The sequence below is a fragment of the Hemitrygon akajei genome, chromosome 18, assembly GCF_048418815.1.
Source record: "Hemitrygon akajei chromosome 18, sHemAka1.3, whole genome shotgun sequence".
In the NCBI taxonomy this organism is placed as follows: Eukaryota; Metazoa; Chordata; class Chondrichthyes; order Myliobatiformes; family Dasyatidae; genus Hemitrygon; species Hemitrygon akajei.
The window spans coordinates 28,561,954-28,579,065 of record NC_133141.1 but is presented as its reverse complement, the minus strand read 5'-3'; the positions used below and the strand labels follow the sequence as shown (position 1 = coordinate 28,579,065).

Below are 17,112 nucleotides of genomic sequence, written 5' to 3'. Positions count from 1 at the left end.
TGAGGCAGTGAGAAGTGTAGACAGAGTCCATGGAGGGGATGCTGGTTTCCTAATGTGCTGAGCTGTGTCCACAACTCTCCCCGGTTTCTACCCGTCACAGGCAGAGCAGTTGCTATACAAGCCATTATGCAGCTAGATTAAGTGCTTTTTATGGTGTGTTGATAAAAATCAGTAAGAGTCGACGTGGACATGCCAGATTGTTTTGGCCTCCTGAGGAAGTAGAGGTGTTGGTGAGCTTTCTTGACCATTTTGTCTGCGTGGTTGGACCAAGACAGGGTGGACTAGGTGATGTTCGCACTTAGGAACTTGAAGCTCTCAACCCTCTCGTCCTTAACACCGCAGATGTAGACAGAAGCATTTTTCTGAAGTCAATGACCAGCTCAGTTGTTTTGCTGACATCGAGGGAGAGGTTGTTGTCATGACAACATGTCGGTAGACTCTCTATCCTCCCTCCTGCGCTCTGAATCATCATATTTGGGATGCGGCGCCCGCTGCAGTGGGATCATCTGCAAACTTGTAAATGGAGTTAAAGCAGTGTCTGGCCGCACAGTTGTGAGTGTCCTTTCAATATTAAATCTGATTGGCTGTGGGCCAATGTCAGGATCAGTTGTCATGGAGACTTGCCAGCTTTATCGAGGGTCTCTGGGAGAGGGAATGGGGTACCCACCTGAACCAGGACCACATGGTGAGCTGGTCCAACAAGTCAGTGAGTTCAGCAAACGATTGCCATGGCAAATGCCAGAGCAGTGGGTTCACCGAGGCAAATCCAAGCTTTCCCCTGACTGTACGGCTCACATCACCACACAACCATTCGGGCTGACCCTCTGATTTCTTTTCATTCTATTTTCAGTAAGAACTTGAACAATTCAAGAAGTGAAGTTTTTGCATACAGGCTGAACGTGGAGGTCTTGGCGCAAGTCAACATCCGAGGGTAAGCTTCATCTCCTCAGCCCGAATCTCTGCAAAACCTGGCTTTTTGGCGAGCCCGGGGAAGGGTGGGCTCTGCTCGAGCTGTTCCTTAGTGCGGTGAAGGAGCATCTGATGCCAAGGCAGGTCTGGCTGTGGAGAAGCTGGACCACGCTGTGTCACTGGACGCAGCCAGGAGGGGCAGGGTAGTGCAGCTTTCTGTGCTGATCGCTTGGCTTGACTGCCAGGTGTCATTGGCTGAGGGCCAGGACATTGCCTGGGCAACCACACCACTGACGCCTGCTTAACTGCCCCACTTTTCTCTCGTGGCCAGGGTCTCCCTTCAGGAAAAGATTGTCTTCCCCATCAAAAACTGGAAGCCCAAAAAGAAGCCAATCAATGAAGAGGATGTTGGACCGCAAGTCAAACACGTCTTTCAGGTTTGTGTGTGTGTGTGTGTGTGAGAGAGAGAGAAATGGAAGCAGGCCCCTTGGATGTGATGGGACAGAGTGGAGGGAGATTCACTCTGTGTCTGACCCCGGGAGTGTGTGATGGGACAGTGTGGAGGGAGATTCACTCTGTGTCTGACCCCGGGAGTGTGTGATGGGAGAGTGTGGAGGGAGATTCACTCTGTGTCTGACCCTGGGCGTGTGTGATGGGACAGTGTGGAGGCAAATTCACTCTGTGTCTGACCCTGGGCGTGTGTGATGGGACAGTGTGGAGGGAGATTCACTCTGTGTCTGACCTTGGGAGTGTGTGATGGGACAGTCTAGAGGGAGATTGACTCTCTGTCTGACCCTGGGAGTGTGTGATGGGACGGTGTGGAGGGAGATTCACACTGTGTCTGACCCTGGGAGTGTGTGATGGGACAGTGTGGAGGGAGATTCACTCTCTGTCTGACGCTGGGAGTGTGTGATGGGATGGTGTGGAGGGAGATTCACTCTGTGTCTGACCCTGGGAGCGTGTGATGGGACGGTGTGGAGGGAGATTCACTCTGTGTCTGACCCCGGGAGTGTGTGATGGGACAGTGTGGAGGGAGATTCACTCTGTGTCTGACCCCGGGAGTGTGTGATGGGACGGTGTGGAGGGTGAGTCACTCTGTATCTAGTCTGGACTGCATGACACTAAGTTTCAGTGGTCCCTGTCTTTCATGCTGCTGTACTGTCAGTCTGTCTGCCTCTAGTTCCAACTCTGCACCTGTGTTTTTTTTTATAGCTTTCCAACAATGGTCCCAGCTCCATCAGCCACACTCTCTTACAGGTCAGCTGCCCAATGAAGTTCCAAAATGACCGCCTGCTCTACATCGTTGACTACACGACCTCAGGAGCCCCCCTGAACTGTACAGCCAGCAGCCTGCTGAACCCCCTCAAGCTGACGGTAAGACCATCTGCTCTGTGGCGGAAAAGAGGTCAGATTAGAGTTTAGGGACAGGGATCTAGAGGAGTTAGTTGTCAGGCCTCCGCTCTCTGTTCAAAGTCCAACGACATGGACAGGTGAAAAAAGACATTGACAGTTTACTCTCCGCTCTGTGCTCAAAGGCCGGAGACGAGGACGGGCGATGAAGGACATCCGTGTCCTCCAGGCTGGTGATTCCCAGGATCAGAAATCCATGCGAGCAGGAGGCGCAAGCTGGCACAAGGGCTGGTCAATTGTCTTCGAGTTCGGGGTGCTGTCATCAGCTAGTCTGGGGGTTGATACCGAAGATGAATCGGAAATTTGATAGTTGAAGCCCGATGGTTGAGGCCTGGAGACTGGTGGCCTGCTCTGGAGTTGGAGAACTGTCCACATGTGTGGGTGTGGGAGGGAAGTACCTGGTGGCCGTTCATCTGCTGGTTTGTACTAGAATTGGAATCAGGTTTATTATCACTGACATACGTCATAAAATTCGTTGTTTTGTGAAGCAGCACAGTGCAAAAATACTATAAATTACAATCAGAATTATGTATGAAAATAAATAGTTCAAAAAGAGAGCAAAATATTGAGGTAGTGTTCATGGGTTCATTGATAGTGGAAGGGAAGAAACTTTCTGAAACATTGAGTGTGTCTCTTCAGGCTCCTGTTCCTCCTCCCTGATGGTAGTAATGAGAAGAGGGCACGTCCTGAAGAGGGGTATATCTATGGCCTCGTCCCTCTGTGCTCCGGAAGTTCCGTTCAGTGGGTCATTTTATACCAGGCTGATGGCAGGGAGGCTCACTGCCCTTGGTGTTTGTCCCATCGACCTGCAGTCAGACCATAGCCCTTCATACCCCTCCCATCCATGAACGTATTCAAAGTTGAACCCACATCCGCCACTGCTGCTGGCATCTCATTCCACACTGAGGGAAGAAGAACCCCCCTCAGGTTTTCCTTAAACATTTCACCTTTCACCCTTAACCGATGACCCCTCATTCTAGCCTCACCCAGCCTCAGTGGAAGAAATCTGCTTTGACTTACCCTGTCTGTGTCCCTCATAATTTTGTACACCTTTATCAAATCTCCTCTCATTCTCTTACGCTCTAGGGAATAAAATCCTAGCCTGTTTAATCTTTCCCTGTAACTCAGGTTCCACTGTCATATTTCACTGTCACAATTTCCCTGACATAAGCCGTGAAATTTGTTGTGTTGTGGCAGTAGTACAATGCAATACATAATAATAAACTCTATATATTACAATAAGAAATAGATATAAAAATTAAAATTAAATAGTGCAGTAAGAGACAAAAAAAAGTGAGGTAGTGTACATGGGTTCATTGTCCATTCAGAAATCTGAAGAAGCTGTTCCTAAAACACTGAGTGTGTGTTTGCTGGGGAGGGCAGTGCCCACGATGGAGCTGGCTGAGTTTACAACCCTCCACAGCCTTTTCCGATCCTGTGCAGTGGCCCCTCCATACCAGACACCGATGTAACCAGTTAGAATGCTCTCCACAGTACATCTGTAGAAATTTACAAGTGTCTTTGGTGAGATACCAAATCCCCTGTAACTCCTAATGAAATATGATTGGGTCTGGTCTCCTGAGGGGATGTCAAGGATCCAGTTGCAGAGGGAGGTACAGAGGTCCTGGGCTTTGGAGCTTGTTGGTTAGTACTGAGGGTATGATGGTGTTGAACGCTGAGCTGTATCAATGAACAGCAGTCTGACGTAGGTATTGCTGTTGTCTAGGTGATCCAAGGCCGAGTGGAAGGTCAACATGCTTGTAAATTTTCTCTGTACTCTTACAATCTTGTTGATCTCATGGCCCATGTGCTTCTCTCATGCTGTGCAGCTGCAGAACTCTCCAACAGAGATGCCCTTGGCACTGAGCATGGCCTCTGAGAAGGCCCAGCATTCCATTCAGCGTCGAGAGGTAACGGAGCAATTGAAGGAGCTGGAGAGCCTGGTGAGTCATTGGAAGGTGGATGCAGTGGGGCTCTTGCTGTATCACTCTGTGAATGAACAAGTGGTGAGGTGGGAATGGAAGTGGAGGGAGGGCATTTAAAACTCTGGGGAGAAGGATGGAGGGGAGCGGGAGACTGACAATGAGCCACGGTGTGGGCTCCAGATCACCCCTGTAGTCAGCCGTGTGAGAGTGGCTCTCCCATTTGTTGACCTTTCTTTGCTTTGGTGATTCAAGTGTGGTCCAGATACTTACTAAACATTGTGAGAGTCTCAGCCCCCACCATCTCCTTAGGCAGTGTGCTCCAGATTCCAACCCACACCCCCTCAGAATCCCCTCTGAACCTAGAGCTCCCGTACCCCAGTCCCATGTCCTCTAGTTTTAGGCACCTCTGCTTTGAGATAAAGTTTCTCACCGTCTATCCCACATAATTTTGTAGCCCTCTATCAGAATCCCCATCAACGTCCTCTGCTCCGGAGGAGAACAGACCCGAAACACTCCATCCCAGGTGAATCTCCTCTGCACCCTCTCCAGTGTAGTCACATCCTTCCTATAGTGTGGTGATCAGAATGACACAGTACTCCAAGTGCAGCTTAACCAGTGTTTTTTAAAGCTGGAACATTACCTCCTTGCAGGCTTGGCTATCTCAACGTGCTTTGCCCAGAGAGGGCAGTCGTTTCCCTGACTGAACCCGCTCTCCAGCTGAGCTTGAGGCCAGGGCTGAGAGAAGAAGATCCCCCCTCAGGTTTTCCTTAAACATTTCACCTTTCACCCTTAACCGATGACCCCTCGTTCTAGCCTCACCCAGCCTCAGTGGAAGAAGCCTGCTTTGACTTACCCTGTCTGTGTCCCTCATAATTTTGTACACCTTTATCAAATCTCCTCTCATTCTCCTACACTCTAGTGAGAGCAGCCGATGCCACGGAGTCTTCACAGGGTTGCCTGATTTTGTTGCTTCAGGAAGCATCTTCCCTGTGGTACTGAGGCCTGATTTCTTTGTACACACCACATCAGCGCCGAGAGAGCGTAACAACAGTGACCTCAGCAGCGCTGGGTTAGGATGTCGGAGGTGGGGGTATCGGCCAGGATTCCTGCTCCCCGTCACTGCCCAATGACCCCCTGAGTGGGGGGGGGGGTGTAGAGGGAAAGAGAGGGAACAGCAGCTCGAATTCCTGTTCCTGATCACTTTCCAGCAAACTTATTAATGCTGGCGGTTGATATTCCCCTGTCAGCCACAAAAATTAAAACTGTTGTAAAATTGACTCTGCACAGATCCAAAGAATTTCTTTTGAAATCTTTGGTTGCTTATGGAATTTTGAGCAAACGAGCAACAGATTCTCCTCACCTCGTCACTTAGTAAGGAAAGTGCCCCCCCCCACACTACCGATTGTAAACAAGGTACCCACAGTGCTTTGCACCTGCACCCCTCTGGGTTGTGTCCCACCTGACAGTCGCCCCTCCCCCCCACCTCATTTACTGCCTGCATTTCCTTCACATCATTGTTAACTTCTGACTTCTGGGAATGATTAACAAATCCTTGTTTCTGGAAACTGCCACAAAATCACCTTGGAACTTCCTCTGTACGTAGAACAAATGTACAGTCTGACTTCCTCACAGAGTTGTTGACTCGCAGTGGCTGAAGAAGTGTGGTTTCCGTGTTTCTAGTTTGGGAACAGGGCTGCTTCCGCGTACTCCCAGATGTTATTTCAGGTTGTGCCAGCACTGGACTGCATTGTGGTTCCACAAAGCTCAAGGGAGCAATGGTGACTGTCCCAAAAACCCAGTGGTATCCGAACCCAGCCAGGCCTGTTTGTGACCCAGCACCTCAGTAGTGTGGCCTGCTCTTAACTCCCTGAAATAGCCTAGCAAGGTACTCAGCTGTGATATCCACACCCCATGGACAATGAGCACAAAATAAAAATGTTCTTGTTAGTGGAGAGACACTTGGCCTGAGCCCAAAAAGTCAACTGTGTGTCTCTCTTTCCACAGATTCTGCTCAACCCCACGCGTTCCTCCAGCAGCTTGTTCTTTGCCCCAGTCCTTTTCCATGAACGTCATTTGGCTGAGGGTCAGTAATGGAGCTCAAACCCTTGATGTCCTTTCCAGTAGAGATTTGTTTAGCTTCTCCTTAAAGACTCTGATCGAGCAAGTGTGAAGTTCCCCAAACATGACCTGTGGAGCTGTGCCCACCAGGCCTACTTCACAGCAGTCCTTGCTTCCATTTATCTGCCTCAAGCTTTCTTCCCACCCCAGTATGCTGGGGTCAAGCTTTGTCCTGGTCAGCCTTATCTGTATTTACAGATCTTACATGTGGAATGAAGAAAATCAAAGAGAAGACTGGTTCAGAAGTTTAGAGCCAAGACAAGTAGTAAATTGGATCTCGTATCGGATTGATGGTCGGAGGCAGAGAGTGATGGTGGAGGTTGTTTTTTTGTGATTGGAGGCCGATAGTCAGTGGTGTACCACAGGAATTGGTGCTGTGTCCCTTACATTAATGACTTGGTTGTTAATGTTGAAGCTGTGATTAACAATTTTGCAGATGGCATGTAAATTGACGCATGTAGCTGCAGTGAGGAGGTTAGTCTAAGGCTGCAGAGTAAAATGGGTGGAGTTTAGTCCTGATATGTGTGAGGTTGATGCATTTTGGGAGGACGAACAATGTAGAACATACACTGTGAATGATTGAGGAACAGAGGGATCTCTGTACAAACCCCAAAGACTCCTGAAAGTGGTAGGACAGATAGACAGGGTGATGAAGAAGGCACGCAGGTTTATTAGTCAGGGCACTGATTTTAAGAATTGGGTATTTATGATAGAATTTTATAAAACACTGGTCAGACCACAGCTGGAGAACTGTGTGCAGTTCTGGTCACCACACTATAGGAAGGATGTGACTGCACTGGAGAGGTTGACGAGGAGATTCACCAGGATGTTGCCCAGGATGGAGGGTTTCAGTTATGAGGAGGGACTGGGTTTGTTTTCCCTGTAGCGGAGGAGGCTGAAGGGGATGTCGGGGATAGAGAGGACAGATGGTGAGAAACTTTACCTCATGGCAAAGGTGTCTGATAGCAGAAAGAATCAGTTTAAGGCTGAGAGGGGATCTGAGGAAGAAAGTTGGGGGTGTGTTGAAATCTGGAACATGCTGTCTGAGGGGGTGGTGGAAGTAAAGACTTTCACAGCATTGAAGAAATGTGTTGCCCAGTACTTGAATCACCAAGACAGAGAGGGTTACGGACCAAATGCTGACAAACGGGGGTTTGCTATGATGGCTAGCGTGGACATGACGGGCCAAAGGGCCTTTTTCTGTGTGGGCCCACCAGCTGGACTGGATAGCTGCCCTGTTAACCTGCTCTGTATTTACATAATTCCACTCTGGCGGTTGGGGGTGTGAGAACCCTGAGGTGAACTGGTTTACCTCTTGCCCACTGCCCAGGAATCTCACTCCTCTGCATTAACAGGATGAAGTGATTCAGTTATGTGGAGAGACTGGAGAGTGGGGCACTGCCCTATGGAGAGGCTGGGTCTCTCCTCCCTGGACAGAGGGGATTAAGAGGAGACAAAACTGAGGTAGATAGGGAAGTGAATTTGTAAACCGTTCCCTGTATCAGAGGTGAATAAAACGAGAGGACACAGATTTTGGGTGAGGGGGCAGAGATTAAGAGGGGTTCTGAGGGGGAGTTTCTTCACCCAGAGAGTGGTGAGTCTCTCGGAACGCACCGCTGGTGACAGTCACGGACAGCGTTCAATCAGTGTCCAGGTGAACAGCCGGCTACGGAGGGCTATGGGCCAAGTGCTGAGAGGTGAGGTTAGCACAGATGGGTGCCCACTGGTCAGTATTGATGTTGTGGGCCAAGTGGCCTGTTTCCCTGCTGTATAACTGTGAGTCTGCAAACAGAAGGACGACACTTTGGCCATGACTGGGAAGAACTGTGAGATTGTTGTCTGTAAACAGTATGATTTTTGGCTAAACCGAAATATTAATAGTCCTTACAGTACCTGATCTGATGAGGAGATGGAAGACTCTGGAGCAGAGGGCTGGAGCAACCAACTGCAGCATGGGGGACAGGGAGCTGACGGCCAGTGAGTAAAAGTAAGCAGCAACTAACCAAAAGAAGCCAACAAATCAGAGGCGGCAGCGGCAGCAGCAGCAGCCAATAACGGTCAACCAGCAGCAGCATTCCAACCAATGGCAGTGAAACTGTAGCAGCAGGCCAGCCAATAGTAGCCAAGCAGCAGCAGCAAGCCAACCAATAGTATCCAACCAGCAGCAGCAAACCAACCAATTATAGACAACCAACGGCAGCAAACCAACCAATAGTAGACAACCAGCAGCATCAAGCTAGCCAATAGCAACAAAGCAGCAGCAAAAGCAAGCAATAGTCCAAGAAATTGATATCTGGCGGAATCTTGGTGGTCTTGCTGAAGCAAAACCCAGTGACTCCCAGAGATGGGGAAAGTACTGTAAATGCCGGCTGCCCTCTGCCCCTGCGGGCCCCACTCTGCTGCTGCTGCCTCCGTTCCAGCTCCAGTACTGCTCAGCTGTAACGCTGACTGTGACCAGCCAGTAATGCCGTCATTCCCAGTGTCTGCGCCACCTCCGTCTGTGACCAGGCCAGGAATGGTGACACCCTGTAAGCTAGTGTTGCAGCAATCCTAGCAGAGTGGGGCTGGGGCAGGACTGGGCAGCCGGCATTTACAGTACGTTTCTCTGAGCGCAGAGTGCCCTCGCTCTCGCTCCAGAGAGACCATTCCTTCAACCGTCAGATTCAAGATTCTGCTCCAAGTGCACTTTGTGAGAATGGTAAGGCTCCTTGCCTTATTCTGCATCAGATCTGTGCTGACCAGAATTGATGTCACCTTCACTATTCTTCACAGGCGAGTAAACTGCGCACGGCACTCCAATGAGCATCTGAGTCCCTCTGCAGATCCGTCTCAGCCTCTGCGAGTACCCATTGTTTCTCATCTTCTTCTACAGCTAAGCCTGTGTCCAAGGATTATCGTCCCACAGCTTTTTCCCTTTCTACTTCTGGCTTCCAAGTGTTTGTGGGAGTGGGCTTTGACAGTCTGCTTCCCTGTCTCCTCTACATTTATCGACACTAAACTGCACTTGCCACTGGCTGGCCCAGTTTCCACACTGTTCAAAGCCCAAGATGCTTTTGTTGCGACACAGTGATCTCTATGATGTTCTCTGCTTGTGTTTTCCTCTTTGACATCTGCATCTACAAATGTTGAGAGGTTACGCTTAAATGTACTGTGGAAAATTCTCTCCAGCACTTCTGTGGGATGGAACGGATCAGATAGCTTCTCAGCAGAATAATTCTTAAAGTGGTTAGAGGACTGAGATTCAAAATAACAATGGACAGAGAATTTTTGTTTGCAGTCTGGGCGAGAATCCTGAAATGATTCCCCCTCCCCCCCCCCCCCCCCCCCCAACACACACCATGTTGCGACAGATGTTAGTGAGCATCCGGTTAAAAGAGGAGCTGAGTACATTTACTGGCCTAGAAAGATCTCAGTCAATTGCTCTATTCAGTCCTGAAGATTTCATACAATGTTATATTTGCCTGGTTTTGTGGCTAGAGAGAAGGAAGCTTGCAAACTTACCTGGTGAGAAGATTTTGAAAGAAGATCTCGGTGCTCTATGTGCACAGCAGTAATGGAAGACGAGTGTGGTCAAGTTTGGTTGTAAAAGGTTTGAAGAAAGTCCACGTCATCCTGTGGCGGGTCAAGGCGAGAAACCAAGCAAAGGCTGCAATGCTTCCATTCTCCTCTGTGGCCCGCTTTCCTTTGGCGTTGATTTGAGCAGTTCCTTTCCCAGGGCCCAGAGCAATCAAATGCTTCTCATATGTTAATTCTTTCATTCCTGGGATAATTCTTGTGACCCATTAGACATAGGAGCAGAATTAGGCCATTCAGCCCATCGAGTCTGCTCCACCATTCCATTGTGGTGGATCTCAGATCCCACTCTGGACCCTCTCTAATGGCAGCACATCTTTTCTTAGATAAAGGCCTAAAACTGCTCACAATTCTCCAAGAGCAGTCTGACCCATGCCTTATAAAGCCTCAGCACTACATCCTTTCTTTTACATACCAGTCCTCTTGAAATGAATACTAACATTCCATCATGGCTGATTTATTATCCCTCTCAATCCCACTCTCCTGCCTTCTCCCCAAAACCTTTGACACTCTTACTAATCAAGAACCTGTCAACCTCCATTTTAAATATACTCAATGACTTAGCTTCCGCAGTCGTCTGTGGCAATGAGTTCCACAGATCCACCACCCTCTGCTTAAAGAAATTTCTCCTAAATTCTAAATGGACTATATTCTAAATGGCCGTCCTTGTATTCTGAGGCTGTGCCTTCTGGTCCTAGCCTGGGAACATCCTCTCCACATCCACTGTATCTAGGCCTTTCAAATTCAATTGGTTTCCATGAGGTCCTCCCTCAGTCTTCTGAACTCCAGTGAGTTCAGGGCCAGAGCCATCGAATGACACCCACTGCCTTGACTCATTCATGGGGCTGTGTCCCATTCTGCAATGTGGACCTCATTCTGCAGAATGGGCACTCACCCCTTCCTCTACTCCCTGCCCACATCTCCCACCTTTCCCACACTGTAAACACCCCCCCCCCCACAGCTACCACCACATTAAGTGCCTCCCCACCCCACTTCCAGCAGCATTTCTCAATCTCACATCAATTGAAAACCCTCACATTTGGCTGCTCGGATGACCCTTTGCTGATTGGGGCGTCAGTCCTCAGAGTCACAGGACAGCTGACATTTAAGGAATGGGTGGCCTCTTGCTTCCTCTGTTCGTAATGATGAGGCCTCTGGCAGTGCCAAGCTGAGGGAATGCCAGTGGCTGATGGGGCACAGGAAATGGGGACAAGGCATCCAGTGTGCCTCGGGCTGAGAAAGAAGGCTCCCGAGGGGGCGAAACATGAATGGAGCCATGCTTTGTGCAGTGGGCTACGAGCAAAAACACGCGCAGAGTAGGGCGCTAATGGGGCAGTTGCTGTGGGCGGCATTCAGCACCTTGCACCTTGTTCTCTTTGCAGAGCTGCCAGCAGGTGGAGTGCCTGACGCTGAGCTGCAGGGTCGGCCTGGTAGAGAGAGGGGGGAACGTGGTGCTACAGATCCGTTCCCATGTGTGGGCACACACCTTCCTCCAGGTAACCTGCTCGTCATCAATTGTCTGGCTCTGTGTGTGTGTGTGCGCATGTGACTGTGTCCGTGTGTGTGTGTGTGTGTGTCCGTGTCCGTGTGTGTGTGTGTGTGTGCTGCACAAGTGCCTGTAGGCGTGTGTATATCCATGCACATGTATGCCATCTCGCGCTCAGTGAGTGACGCTTACCTCGAGTCGCCTCTTCTCCCGTTGTGTGTTTCAGATGGAAAACCACCCGTATTCTCTCCACTGCAACGCGTCGTTCCAGGTGCACAGCATGCCCTATCGCATTCTCCCTGCTGTCTACCCTGGAGATTCCATACCGGTAAGATGCCCGTCCGCGTGCCCTGGGCCTCCTAGTGATGTTCCCTGCCCCCCCCGCCGTGTGGAGCAGGAGCTGGTTCCTCTGGCCTGTCCCATGAGTAGCAGCTGCTGTGCATGAGCACCGGAGGGTGAAGAGGCCCTCCTGTTATCCTGTCTAGGTAATGCAACACCCAACAGCATGAACATCGAATTTTCCAATATTAGGTAACCACCCCTTTTTTCCCCCCTTTCCTCTCCCCTATCTTTTCCTTCTGATTGACTCATCCTCCCATTTTTGTTCCCCTTTCTACCCTCTCCCCAGTCCCCCAATTCACTCATCTTTGTTCCCTCCACCCCCCCCCCCAAAAAAAAACTCATCCAGCCGTGGGACCATTTGATACAAGAGCAGAATTAGGCCATTTGGCCCATCAAGTCTGCTTCACCATTCCATCATGGCTGATTTATTATCCCTCTCAATGCCATTCTCTTGCCTTTCCTCCGTAACCTTTGATGTTCTTATTAATACAGAACCTATCAACTTCCACTTTCACTATACCCAATGACATGGCCTCCATAGCCGTCTTTGACAATGAATTCCACAGATACACCACCCTCTGGTAGGCCTTCCAATATTCGATAGATTTCAATGAGATTGCCCCCCCCACCCCCCATTCTTCTAAACTCCAGTGAGTACAGGCCCAGAGCCATCAAAAGCTCCTCGTATTAGTCCCATCACTTGTCCCGCCTATGTGTGGGACATAACAGGGATCTGGCAGTGCCCCTGCCAATATGAAGACCTGCTCATCATGCCCACCCAGTTCCAGGACTACCCTTCATTCCACCAGCCTTCCACATTCCAAGTTTGTGATGTCCCAATGACAATATGTGGGAACAGTATGGAGGGAGGCAACAAGGCCGGGGATTAAAAATTGCTTGCTTGCAAAGAGTGGGGTGGTCCTGAAGTTGGGAGAATGTTTCACGGCCGAAAGCAGGTGGGGCGCAGTGAACCTGCCTGACCCGGGTGACTCCCTGTTCCACTCTGACCACTGAGAGTCTGGGAGCAGAGGCAAGAGGGTGTTCTGAGCATTGCTGAAAGGGGGTGTCCTGGGGATGTGTGCAAAGGTGAGGTGGTTGGCTTGAAGTACAGCTTGGATGACACCCCTGACTCTCCTTTCCAGCTGTCCACCTACGTGGTGTGGGCCAAGTCTGAGAGCTCGTCCGCCGCGCCCCTCTGGATCATCATCCTGGCTGTGTTGATAGGCCTGCTCCTGTTGGCTCTTCTCATCCTAATCTTGTACAAAGTAAGTTTCCTATTTTATCATTCAATATTCACCCTGTTCTGAAGGATGCAGCCTTCAGTAGTGACTCCAGCATAGAGGCCAGATTTAGGTGAGGGAAGAGAGAGAGACCTGAGGTGTGTTGGCTCATTTTTACACAGGACTATCCCCTCTACTGCATTCTTTCTTTAACTCACCTTCCTTGTCCACTCGGAATCGTAGAACAGAAACAAACCCTTAGGCCCATGCTACACTATTATTCTGCCTATTCCCATTGGCCCACACCATACCTGTCATCCATGCACCTATCCAACTTTCTCTTAAGTGTTACAATTGAACCCGCATCCACCACTTCTGCTGTCAGCTCATTCCATGTTCTACCACCCTCTGAGTGAAGACGTTTCCCCTCAGGTTCCTGTCAAATATTTCACCTTTCACCCTTAACCCATCACCTCAGGTTCCAATCTCACGCAACCTCAGTGTGAAAGGCCTGCTTTCTGTGTGCTCTCTGTACCACTGTGTTTCTCTCCCTGTCTCGCTCTGGATCTTGGTTATTCCTCTGCTCTCCTCTCAGCCACTCCCTCTCTCCTGCCTCTTGCCACGTCACAGACTGAGGGTGGACTCTGTCTGACCTGCCTGAAGACTGCTGACAGAGCGGTTCTTTCTTTTAGACAAAGCGTGGATCTGGTTGGATTTAAAGGCTGTTCTCTGCAGTGTCTTGACCACCCTCAGTCACATTGGCTGACAGTAGGATGTTCTGAGAGAGATGTAAAAGTTGCCAAATCTTTTTCCCTCACTCCCTGTGACTCTCTAACTGCTGCATAGAGCGCCACAGCTCAGTACAGGTCCTTCAAGCCTTGATGCTGTGCAGTAATTTCAGCCTACTCTAAAATAAATCTAACCTTTCCATCCTACATAGCCCTCCATTTTTCTATCATCCATGTGTCTATCTAAGAGTCTCTTAAATGCCCCTAATGCATCTGCCTCTACCACCATCGCAACCAGGGTGATCCTCGCACTCTCACATCTCTGTGTGGAAAAAACACATCCCCCTATACTTTCCTCCCATCTCCTTAAAAGTTACGGCCCCCTTGTTTTAGCAGACTCTTTCGTCACAGCGCATTGTGCCTCCCGCGATCTTGCTCACTAAACCCCGCGCGCCCCTCTGTGTGTTGCAGCTCAACTTCTTCAAACGATCCGAACTGCCGTACGGGCCAGCAATGAAAAAGGCGCAGCTCAAGCCACAGGCCGCATCGGAGGCTTAAAGTTCGAGATGGCCCAGATGTGGGAGAGACGAGTGAGAGGACCCACTGCACTGCTCCATACCGTGGGGGACACGGCAGAACTCCTCTGTGCTCCAGGTCAAAGAAGGAGCAATTCAGGAAAAGGAGCACCCAGGAGCTGCTGTGGAATTTCTGCAAACGTTATTTAAGGAAATTATTCAAAAGCACTGATTGTGATTTTAAACGTTCTTTCAAGCTCCCTCGGTGAGGACATCGAGTTGGGATGGGTTTGGATGTAAATTTTTCAAGCTGTTCTCAGAGTGCAATATATTTTATATTTACCTGTGACCTACAGAACCAGCATTGACCAGGGTGAATCTTTTTCCGGGACGGGTGGTGGGAGGGAGTGTGGGAAGCCCGATTTCAAGGGCTCTGTGCCAAAGACCAGGCCAGGGCAGCTGGAGCATGTCTCGTCTACACCTGGCCCATGGGTGGGAGGATTCTGAAACTGCTTTGCCCTCTGCACATTCATTGGTGCTCCTCTCCTCTCATGGCCAAGGTTTGGAGATTCCCTCGATTGGCGCCCTGTTGTCAATCACTAATGGTGCTCGTAGAGACATCCGGCCAGAGAAAGAGAGAGAGGAAGCAAGAGAGAGAGCCCTGCTCCCTCTCTTCCGGCACCCAGTTCCACCTCCCAAGACCCTGGAGTCAGAGATGAATTTGCCGACTCCTTGGAGAGGTTTGGTGGGGGGGGGGGGGGGGGTGTTGTGTTTGGGAGTGGAGTGTGCTCCCTGTTTTGTTTCAGAAGGTGCCACTGCTGGAGGGGGTCGGTCACATGCATGGGAGGGAGGGTTGGTCTGAGAAAATGGGGGCGGAGGACTTGGCAGCCAGTCTGAGGGGTTTTGAAGAGCCCCACACAGCAGACTTTTTCTCCGGCTCCACGAGATACACGATGCCTTGCACCCTGCTCTGTCCTGCACACGTTCCTTGCTTTTCACTGTGGGTGTAGTTGTGTCTGTAACTTTTTTTTGATTTTTGCTAAAGTTGTACATGGATTAAACACGTTCAATGAAAATATACCTTTTTAAAAACAAGACTGCTGTGATCACTCTGCATCAGGGATGGCCGCACCCTCTGGTGTTGTGCGCCAGGAAGCACTCAGCCCCACAGCCACGTCGGGCCCAGCCGACCTGCTGAACGCAGTCAACAGCCAGATACACAGACCATACACTGTCCAGTCCACAGTCTCCCCACCCGCACTATCCTCCCAAGTTGCAGCCTCAAAGACGTACCTCAGCTCAGCCTTATCCAACTCTCAGTGGCCCAGTACTGAATTCTACTGTGCACCTTCACAGCAGTGATCTCGACCCAGGGGCATCGCACTCTGAGGGTCAGGCATATGGCTCCTGAAGTCAGACAGGGGGATGGGCATCTCTCTGCCAATCAAACCTCCAGCAACTGAGCGATGCAGGCCCCAAACCCCAGGGATTCTGACAGGTCCTCCACAAAACAGTGGCTAGAGGTTCCAGAAAAGGAATCTCACAAATGGGAAGTGGTTCCATAGATGAGCGATGTCCACACTGGCTCCTGTCCCACACGGACTCCCCACTCTGTGGTTGACTCAGATTGGGAGAGTTCAGGAGTCGGTGTCAGGAACCTCGTCGATCTCTGGTGAGGTTCCACACACTACACCACACTCGGTCAGTGTCAGGCTCCTCGTCGATCTCTGGTGAAGTTCCACACACTACACCACACTCGGTCAGTGTCAGGCACCTCGTCGATCTCTGGTGAGGTTCCACACACTACACCACACTCGGTCAGTGTCAGGTACCTCGTCAATCTCTGGTGAGGTTCCACACACTACACCACACTCGGTCAGTGTCAGGCACCTCGTCGATCTCTGGTGAGGTTCCACACACTACACCACACTCGATCAGTATCAGGCTCCTCGTCGATCTCTGGTGAGGTTCCACACACTACACCACACTCGGTCAGTGTCAGGCACCTCGTCGATCTCTGGTAAAATACCACACACTACACCACACTCGGTCAGTGTCAGGCTCCTCGTCGATCTCTGGTGAGGTTCCACACACTACACCACACTCGGTCAGTGTCAGGCACCTCGTCGATCTCTGGTGAAATACCACACACTACACCACACTCGATCAGTATCAGGCTCCTCGTCGATCTCTGGTGAGGTTCCACACACTACACCACACTCGATCAGTATCAGGCTCCTCGTCGATCTCTGGTGAGGTTCCACACACTACACCACACTCGGTCAGTGTCAGGCACCTCGTCGATCTCTGGTGAGGTTCCACACACTACACCACACTCGGTCAGTGTCAGGCACCTCGTCGATCTCTGGTAAAATACCACACACTACACCACACTCGGTCAGTGTCAGGCACCTCGTCGATCTCTGGTGAGGTTCCACACACTACACCACACTCGATCAGTAACAGGCTCCTCGTCGATCTCTGGTGAGGTTCCACACACTACACCACACTCGATCAGTATCAGGCTCCTCGTCGATCTCTGGTGAGGTTCCACACACTACACCACACTCGGTCAGTGTCAGGCACCTCGTCGATCTCTGGTAAAATACCACACACTACACCACACTCGGTCAGTGTCAGGCACCTCGTCGATCTCTGGTAAAATACCACACACTACACCACACTCGGTCAGTGTCAGGCACCTCGTCGATCTCTGGTGAGGTTCCACACACTACACCACACTCGATCAGTATCAGGCTCCTCGTCGATCTCTGGTGAGGTTCCACACACTACACCACACTCGGTCAGTGTCAGGCTCCTCGTCGATCTCTGGTGAGGTTCCACACACTACACCACACTCGATCAGTATCAGGCTCCTCGTCGATC

The 17,112-nt window shown here is 50.5% G+C and overlaps 1 protein-coding gene across 2 annotated transcripts in view; it reads left to right on the top strand.

Moving 5' to 3' along the window:
• The window catches only part of LOC140741230 (integrin alpha-5-like), a 101,626-nt gene extending 86,305 nt beyond the window's left edge, over positions 1–15,321 (top strand). The window contains exons 23-30 of one of the 2 annotated variants that reach the window (XM_073071193.1): positions 851–931; positions 1,241–1,346; positions 2,122–2,283; positions 4,149–4,262; positions 11,318–11,431; positions 11,648–11,749; positions 12,906–13,028; positions 14,183–15,321. In XM_073071193.1, the coding sequence (XP_072927294.1) occupies positions 851–931; positions 1,241–1,346; positions 2,122–2,283; positions 4,149–4,262; positions 11,318–11,431; positions 11,648–11,749; positions 12,906–13,028; positions 14,183–14,269 (889 nt within the window). In that variant the 3' untranslated portion in view covers positions 14,270–15,321. Of the gene's footprint in view, positions 1–850; positions 932–1,240; positions 1,347–2,121; positions 2,284–4,148; positions 4,263–8,243; positions 8,350–11,317; positions 11,432–11,647; positions 11,750–12,905; positions 13,029–14,182 lie in introns of those variants that run through there. The other variant, XR_012102036.1, reaches the window with a different exon arrangement.
• The last annotated feature ends 1,791 nt before the right edge of the window (positions 15,322–17,112 follow it).